At 46.0% G+C, this 8,386-nt stretch overlaps 2 protein-coding genes across 4 annotated transcripts; one reads left to right on the plus strand and one right to left on the minus strand.

Moving 5' to 3' along the window:
* Positions 1-648, plus strand: LOC123405741 (pathogenesis-related protein PR-4-like). The gene is made up of 2 exons (XM_045099318.1): positions 1-380; positions 478-648. The coding sequence occupies exons 1-2, from the start codon at positions 81-83 to the stop codon at positions 646-648; spliced, it is 471 nt and encodes a 156-aa protein (XP_044955253.1). The 5' UTR covers positions 1-80.
* A 1,537-nt stretch (positions 649-2,185) lies between these two features.
* On the minus strand, positions 2,186-7,819 carry LOC123404583 (THO complex subunit 5A). 3 transcript variants are annotated; one of them, XM_045098522.1, is made up of 8 exons: positions 7,522-7,819; positions 7,133-7,423; positions 6,121-6,457; positions 4,691-5,022; positions 4,203-4,450; positions 3,255-3,840; positions 3,055-3,168; positions 2,186-2,977 (listed from the first exon to the last, which is right to left on the minus strand). In XM_045098522.1, exons 1-8 carry the CDS (start codon positions 7,750-7,752, stop codon positions 2,726-2,728), a joined length of 2,391 nt encoding a protein of 796 aa, XP_044954457.1. In that variant the 5' UTR covers positions 7,753-7,819; the 3' UTR covers positions 2,186-2,725. The 3 variants fall into 3 exon arrangements, with proteins under 3 accessions (XP_044954457.1, XP_044954455.1, XP_044954458.1); XM_045098520.1 differs by having other exon boundaries at positions 4,691-5,025; XM_045098523.1 differs by lacking the exons at positions 2,186-2,977; positions 3,055-3,168 and having other exon boundaries at positions 3,261-3,411; positions 3,509-3,840; positions 4,691-5,025.
* Between the last annotated feature and the right edge of the window lie 567 nt (positions 7,820-8,386).

Genomic DNA, 8,386 nt, shown 5'->3' on the forward strand with positions numbered 1-8,386 from the left:
CCATATTAGCAGCAGCTGGTTGGCCAATTAGGTGCTAATAATAACTAGCTAGTTGCACCAGTAACCAGCTAGAAAGAGGCATGGCAATGGAGGTCGCCGTCGGTGGCACGAGGATGCCGGTGGCGGCGCTGGTTCTCGTGGCACTGGCCATGGTCTGCCTGTCCGGCAACGGGGCGGCGGCGCAGCAAGCGAGCAGCGTGGCGGCGACGTACAACCTGTACAACCCAGAGAAGATCAACTGGGACCTGCGCGCCGCCAGCGTCTACTGCGCGACGTGGGACGCCGACATGCCGCTGGCGTGGCGGAAGAGGTTCGGCTGGACGGCGTTCTGCGGCCCCGCCGGCGCGCACGGCCAGCCGTCCTGCGGCCGCTGCCTCCAGGTACCCTACTCATATCCCTGTCTCCGTCTATGGATGATACGTGTAAGGAGATGTGTGCCTTTCATGCTTTGTTTGATCGGCGGGACGCTGTCGTCAGGTGACGAACAGGGCGACGGGGGCGCGGACGGTGGCGAGGGTGGTGGACCAGTGCGACAACGGCGGGCTCGACCTCGACGTCGCCGTGTTCCGGCGGATCGACACCGACGGAGGCGGCGTCGCCAACGGACACCTCGTCGTCGACTACGAGTTCGTCGGCTGCCAGGGCTGATCATGCTCCAGCAGATCACCGCATGCTGCTGCATCATATTCATATACTTACGACCGTTGCGGCGAATAAATATGCATGGGAAATCAGTGGTACGTACTAGTGCCGGCAAGAATAAAAACGCAACCGAAATCAATATCGGCCTCTGATGTTAATTCGATCGAGGCTTGCAGTTGCAGCATGTACGTGTTGTTTTCCGTTTCTGAATGAATATCTCGTTATGTATCTCAGAATATATAGTCGAAATGACAGGTTTTATGTCTCGGCATCAAGCCACGTAATCTGGCTACTTGATGTGGGTTTATTATCAAGCAATTTTCGAATAGTTTTAACTCGTAAAAACATTTCTCAACGATCCCTTATAATTCAGGCCCTCAAGGGGACCGTCAAACCTTAATTCCTCACAATTGAGGGTTCAAAAACGGTTCCTGGCCAAACTCTTAAATTTAACTTTCTACTACTTTTTTTCTCACGAATTCATTTCAAACATAGATTGAAGCTACTCGATTCAAACGCAGATTTAAATAAAGGTAGCACAACTTGATACGTTGCATAACATGAACTTAGACTACTTGTTTCAAACCTCCGTATGATTCGCTCGACGACGAGCTCCGGATGATTCCCTAGAAGTGTATAATTCGCTCGACGACGAGCTCCAGATGATTCCCTAGAAGTGTGGCGATGTATGGCTCATTGGTGCGGGAGGCCTCCCGATTCTCCCACACCTCACGGCGGGAGACCACTCGAGGGGTCAATGATGGCAAGCTCCAGGACATCGCAGTTGTCGAGGGATGAGTTTATCTACTGTCGAAGGCAAACCACCATCTCGCTCGGCCCACACACATGTTCAAGTATTTTCAAACTGCATCACCTCAGGCTTCAGCGAAAAAATTGGTTAGGAGTAGATGTGCAGAATACTATGGAATCTATACCAATAGGGAAGCTTTCCTTTTTTTAACCAAAGGTGAAGAATCCTTGGAAATCTTTCCTTCGAAGTTCCTCTATACCAAACGCACTCTTAAAGCATCTCCAACAATTTGTCCAATTGATCATTTATATGAGATATAGACAATACAAGACAAAGAAATGTTCTCCACAAGATTGTCTATATGATAGTCTGCCGCTCAACTTAGACATTGCCTATAAATATCGATGGCATTGTCTAAATGTGGATTATCTTATAGACAATCCGTTGAAGAGTGTTTTTTCTTCATATTGTCTACACACAACAGTTTTAATAGTTACTTACAAGATAGTACTCCCTCTGTAAACTAATGATCTAAACACTCTTATATTAGTTTAGAGAGGGAGTATTAACATAAGAGAATATAGGCAATCTATTGAGAAAAAAAACTGGTTGTGCATATTTAGGAATCTTCTTAGTCCATTGCCCATATGGACATATACACAACCAACATAAGCTGCTCGAGATGCTCCTAGGCTATGTTTCATAGCAAAGAATTGTACGAGTATGTGTTGTTTCTCTCCGTTATAGCCTGATATAGATTAGAAGGCACGGAAAAGGACAGAAAATCGCATGTATTTGGTAACTCAGATTAAGAAGTTTGGGTACTTATAATTTACACAATCACAACATGAAAACCCAGCCGCTTGGCCACTATAGTTTTTACCCTTGCATAACAATGCTTAGAAGATTTCAGCATGAACAAACAAGTCTGGCCAGCACCACCACCACCACCATCCAGGCACGCAACACAGGCACATACAGTCTGTATGGTGTTACAGTCTGTATGGTGTTTGATGCTGCATAGCCCGACTCAGATGCAGTTGAAAAGTTCCATGTAAAATTAAGCAAGACAGTGCACCAAGAGTTTCGGATTCTCGTGATTGTATATCAAACATCATAATGATAAAGATAACGGTCATCAGGCAACAGCGAAGCATTCTCTCTCCAGCCAACATGGGCAAGCATGGCAGCTTCTACTGTTGTCAGACCATGTTAGTTCCCGTACCGAAAGAAGGTTTCTCTGTGCCATGGGCAAAAAGGCAGTTTCAGCATCTCCGTTTCCTCCAAATGACAAATGATATGCGCGCCAACTCAACTGTCAATCAACCAAGATCACAAATAACTAGAGCAAACGTCACCTCGCCAATAGATGGTCTGTCTGCGGTCTCTCCCCCTGACCGATCTAGTGAGCATGGTTCCACTGACTGGTTTGCAGAGCCCGACATCAATCACTGAAGTAACTTTCCTTTTCTCGTGATCCTCATCCAAATGCATATCAAATAACATAGCCAGGCACAGAACTTGGTGGGTTAATATATAGTCCTCGTACGACTGAGGAAGAATTCGGAGGATGTGAAGATTCACCTGCAAGTCACAATAGCATTTCACCGATGAGAGGCATGCTGAGATATAGAAATTGAGAAAAGGCTCATAACACAAACCTCAGCTTCCATTGCACGAAGATCATTGTGCCATTTCAAATCTTCGGTCTTTTCAGAAACCATCTGTAACCTGAAAAGTGGTGGCCTAAGAGGATACTCCATGCTAATTTTAATCTGCAATTGCAAACCAACAGTGAGAAAGCAAGCACACATGGAGATTCTTGCAACAAGGCCTGTAGGAAGAGTGGCTGGAAAATTACCTTGGCTTCCAGCATGACTTTTGAACCATTCTTCAAAGTTTTACTCAAGACCATGGTGAACTCTCTTGAAGCATAATCCTCCCAGGATTTATCTATAGTGAGGTTATCTTGCTCAGTTTCTTGGTCAGCACATGCCAGTTCCTCCAACTCACTGTCACTGTCCATTAAGAAATCAAGATCATCCTCATTTCTACCAAAACTGTGTGAGACGCTTAGCTTAGATGGTGCAGAGCCCTTTGATATAAGAGATAAACCTCTAGAATGGTTTAGAACTTCAGGTGAGACCTCCGCCTGTGATACTTTAGAATCATTTGCCATATCTTCAGCAAGAACGACAACCGGAAGCTCACCATCCTCTCTGTTACCCTCAGTTTCTTGCCCGTTTGTCACAGATCTTCTCTCCATATCACTGTCAACACTTCCTGCAGGCCCACTCACCACTAGAGCAGAACGAGCGGAAGGCTCAGGAAAAACTCCTGTCAATGACCAACTATGCAGACTACACGATGGGGTGCGTGATGCCCATGGTGTATTCTTGTGTTCTATTTGAGGCCACCTCAGCTTAGTTAAATAATTAAGTTGCCACCTGTAAATGACAGATCTGAAAACTTCAAAGAGATGCATTCATATATCAACCTATGCATAGGAGTCATAACTAGCAAGAGAAAGATGGTTGATAAGAACCAGCTTAGATCAAAGAGAAGACATGAAGAAGCTTAGATCAAAGAGAAGACATGAAGAAGCTGTAAATGAGGTGTTCACAAATTTTTCCCAGAAATGTTTCATTAACTCATGCAGCACGTCTCAGAATGACATGTACAATGAAGCAAAAGCATCATCCGACCAGAATTGTCAGCCAACATACAATGCACACATCTGTAAAGATCTATCATCCGGATATTGCTATTGACATCCCAAACTGCAAACATGGTAGAGCAGGTGACTCACGTGAGAGCCATTTGTGCAATTTTCCGAGAGCGGATTCTCTGCAAAATAGTCTGTGCACGATTCTGCTGACGGTATAGTGCAAGGCCAGATGACAAATCAGCACTTCTTGATGCTCTGTTAGAATTATCCCCAACAGATTGAGGAACCTCCGGCAGGAAATCTATACCAGCTAGATGCTGTACCCACTTGTATGGACGCGAATCCTTTTCACTAAAATTTGGAGCCTCCCCAGCGTAAAGCTTAGCCATCTGCATAAAATTTATAGAAGGTCACCCTTTTAGATTGTACGGAGAAGAGCTACTCAGAATCTGGAATCATAATGCCAACAGCTTTTTTGCAGCCAAAAAATAAACAAAAAACATGGTAACTAAATGCTGCCTATGAAGGCATAAAAGAACAAAAACATGTAATTGCGGACCAGAAGCTTTAATAACAACGGGGATAAATGTGTATAGAAATGAAAAAAGAAGTTGCTCTAAAAAACACACCTGATGAGGCAGCTCTAAGCCAGTGTCATCTGGAAATAGGTTGCACAGGATATTGCTGTCCATTCCTTCTGAATCTTCAGATCCAACACAGACAACATTCAACTTGGCCAAGTATTCAAACTTCATAGTGATGAGTTTACGACGCTTGGTTCCAGAATCTTCAGTATCATATACATGGAGAACAACCTTGAGTGGATGAAGTTGATATGCTAATGCAGGATTACTAGCTTCCTTTGAAGTCTTCCTAGACCTTGATCTTCTTCTCTGAGCATCTTCTTCGTCGTCAATTGCATCGTCATCCATCCTATTAGCATCATCATTTGACAAAGTGCCTGCTATTGCAGATGCATAAGAAACACTTTATCAGTAATATTAATTTGTTTACAGTTATAACTTACAAACTGTCACATGGTCAAATTGATTCTGACTGTGTTCATCTGCTCAGAAACTCGATCGTAGAGATGAACAAAGCAGCAACTGTGTACTATTGGCATGTTCTCTATTTCCAGTGGAAAATTATTATAGATCACGCAGCTTCTAGAAAAGCTTGGCTAAATGCGCCTATGTTGCAACACAGAGCACAAATTGTCCGAATCAGGGAAAACATTCACTAGGAAAATTTTATGTTTGGTTATTAAATGCCTGTTCGGCAGCTCTCCAGCAGCCAGCTTCTCCAACTCCAAGTTTGGAGCTGAGCTGAACGCTATAAATCCAGGAGTTACGAACAAGAGGCCGGGTATCGTTTCAGTGCAAAATATGATGAGTTGTGGAATCTGGGAAAACTGAGCTCCCAGAAACAGCAGAGCAAGAGTTGGCAGAAATTACAGCGTCATGCCACCGCCAATTGAAGGCTCATACCGCTTCGCGCCCCCTCCTTTTCTCTCCCGCAGCGACAAGTGGCCTTTCCCCTCTTTTTCTTTTTTTTTGAGTCACCCCCGTTCCCCTCCTAGATTCCCTCCAGAATCGGGTCCTCAGCCTGGCTTTTCCTCCTAGTTGGGCTGAATGCTACATAAATGGCTGGCAGCCCTTGCCTAGCAAGAGAAATAGGGAGTTATATTCCCGAACGGTTTTTGATCGCCAGAGTTCACACGAGAAGCTGGCAGCCGGAGTGGGAAGCAGGAGTTGCGGAGTTTGGGAAGCTGGAGGACTACCGAACAGGCCCTAAGTGCCTCACATGACCAGCATGTTTCTTTTGCACTGTTGTAAAAATAGTAAGTCAAAAGAATCTTGCACAGAATATAACATACGTCGAAGGTTCCAATTTTTTTTTAAAAGACCACGAGTCCTTGTTCTTGCAAGAACACGACAACTCATCAATCAAGGAACAGCAATGTTGAGAAGTGCAATAAAGGAACAAGCGCAGGCAGACATAGCATATGCAAGATTTACACATTAATCAGATTTGCACATTCCAAACAGATATAACATACCCATTTCCTGCTTGGCTTGCTGTTGAGCAAAAGTTTGAGCGTCCTTTGTGCTTCCATTTATCTCCACTTCAATATTCTCACCAAATGCCTCTTTCTGTCCTAACAACTGGGTGTAAATTATATAAAGAGGAGACGGGAGCAACTCAGCTGCATGGTGCTGCTTTAGTTTCTTGGTATGCAGCATCCCAAGCTGCTGCTGCACTGGCAATGATGCTTTCTTCAGTGATTTCAAATGTGATGGGAGGCTTGAGAGGAACTTCTTCTGATTTGCAATTGTCCCGAGCAAACTGTTCTTCTGTTGTTCCAATTTCTCATGTCGCTCACATAGCTCTTTGCGCTGTATCAGAATTAACACATATTTTAGATGCCAGAAATTAAATCCTGAACAGACCAGCGCAAATCGACTTCTGACTAGCAAGCATACACAGATTCAGAACACTAGAGGCACAGGCAATTTTATAACAGGATGAAAAATCTATGTGCAGAATTCATGAATGAAATTAGAGTGGTAGCACAAAGGACCCTCACACACATTTGTAATAGTACGCAAACTGACTTGTGCATTGTGCATGTAAGGTAAGTTAAATAAAGTTCCCAGCAAACATTGTATTCTAGGCATTAAACATTTTTTGCCAAGCTAATCAGTACAGACTGTACAGTGGTGAACCGAACAGTCATAATCTAAAGGTGATTCTAATAAGCAGCAGGAACCTCCCTACTTTTTTGATATAAAACTAATATCAAACCAATCTTGTACCAAGTTAAAGTTACTTCAGATTACGAACATTTAGCTCAGCTTACATTTTCTAATCCTTGCAATTAACTTCCCCAGCATAAACACACTGTGAAACCATTCATGTGCTCTCCGTCAAGCTGAATTTAGGTTTTTCATGCGTGTACGAAACCATGGACACCCTCTCCATTAAATCCCAACTACATTAGACCAGCAATCGAACAAATTAGATGATAATTAGAGTTCATATGCGAGTGGCGGCTGATAACAGTACACAACCTGGACGAGCTCAAAGTTGAGGCGCTTGAGCATGAGATCATGGGCGGCGTCAGCGGCGAGCGTCTTGTCGCGGATGTCAGCTGGCGCGGCGCGGTGGAACTCCTCCTCGGGCACGAGCTCTATCCCCGGGTGCTTCGTCTGGAAGTCGAGGCACGACCTGATGGCCTTCACGTAGTGGTTCTTCTCGTACAGCAGGTTGTGCAGCCTCAGCGTCGTGGAGTCGACGGGCGCCTTGGCCGCCTCCGTCTCCCCCTTCACCTTATCCTCCTCCATCAGTATCTCCCTGTTCACCTGCGCGAAAGAAAAAAAAAGTCCAGGTCGAGTTGGAGCGGCAGATCTAGAGCTAGGGTTTCTGCAGGGTGGTTGGGGTTTTGGGGCGAGAGACGCACCTGGCGGAGCGTGATGAGGAGGAGGGACATCTGCGCGACGAGCTCGCGGAGCTCGGACTTGGGGGCGCCGTCCTTCTTGATGGCGAGTATGCGGGCGGCGACCTCCTCGACGGAGGCGCGGGTCTCGGCGAGGAGGTCGTGGGGGGAGCGTGGCTTTGGCGCGGTGGTGGCGCTGGGCGGACGCGCCGGTGCCTCGACGTCCATGGCTTCCGCCGCCGCCGCGGTTGCCATCGATACGGCCGGAGAGGAAAGAGACGGTGCCTGACGCCGGAAGTGGGAGTGGAAATGGTAATGGGTCGGGTTGGGTCAGGCTTCTGGCGTCGAGTCTAACCTATGTCCCCGTTCAAAGTACGATGTTCGGGCCGTTTCTTGGGAAACTGAGACCAGCCCATTTTGTAGATATATCCGGCCCAAATTAGGAAAGGCGCAGCGGCCGACAAAACCTACATACAGCCCACCGGGCCAATGAAAATCATCACGGCAACAGTTTTTGGGGAGGGGCTCTTGGGCCAGTTCTTTTGGTTCGATTCTAATGATTCTGGATTTAAAAAATCAAAAGCTTAAAAGAACTCGATTTGTTTCTTCAAAATCATCCGAAAATCAACAGAATCGGCAGTATATCTCAGAATCGAGCAAAAGGACAACTTCTGACGATTCTGATAAGTTTCACAAAACAAAACGTTTCGTTTAGACACAATATCCCTATTTGGCACATAAATTACAAGGGAAATGCCACCGGTGGGCAGCCCTTAATCCCCAACTCCCCGCTTGAGTGCAGGTACCAGGTAGGGTTCGAGGGCCGCCGTCATCGGAGAGCCCATCCCGGCAGCTCCTCCGCCCGCCGAACGCCGACCCTCTGCCCCGC

This window comes from Hordeum vulgare, chromosome 6H, assembly GCF_904849725.1.
Source record: "Hordeum vulgare subsp. vulgare chromosome 6H, MorexV3_pseudomolecules_assembly, whole genome shotgun sequence".
NCBI lineage: Eukaryota > Viridiplantae > Streptophyta > Magnoliopsida > Poales > Poaceae > Hordeum > Hordeum vulgare.

What these genes read in the sequence shown, in the direction of transcription:
- LOC123404583 (XM_045098520.1), bottom strand. Translation starts at nt 7,752, where the DNA reads ATGGCAACCGCGGCGGCGGCGGAAGCCATGGACGTCGAGGCACCGGCG. An exon ending in TCCTCATCACGCTCCGCCAG is followed by an intron (nt 7,424 to 7,521) that starts GTGCGTCTCTCG and finishes TCTTTCGCGCAG; the next exon opens with GTGAACAGGGAGATACTGAT. An exon ending in TTCGTGCAATGGAAGCTGAG is followed by an intron (nt 2,978 to 3,054) that starts GTTTGTGTTATG and finishes TGTGACTTGCAG; the next exon opens with GTGAATCTTCACATCCTCCG.
- LOC123405741 (XM_045099318.1), top strand. Translation starts at nt 81, where the DNA reads ATGGCAATGGAGGTCGCCGTCGGTGGCACGAGGATGCCGGTGGCGGCG. An exon ending in CCTGCGGCCGCTGCCTCCAG is followed by an intron (nt 381 to 477) that starts GTACCCTACTCA and finishes CGCTGTCGTCAG; the next exon opens with GTGACGAACAGGGCGACGGG.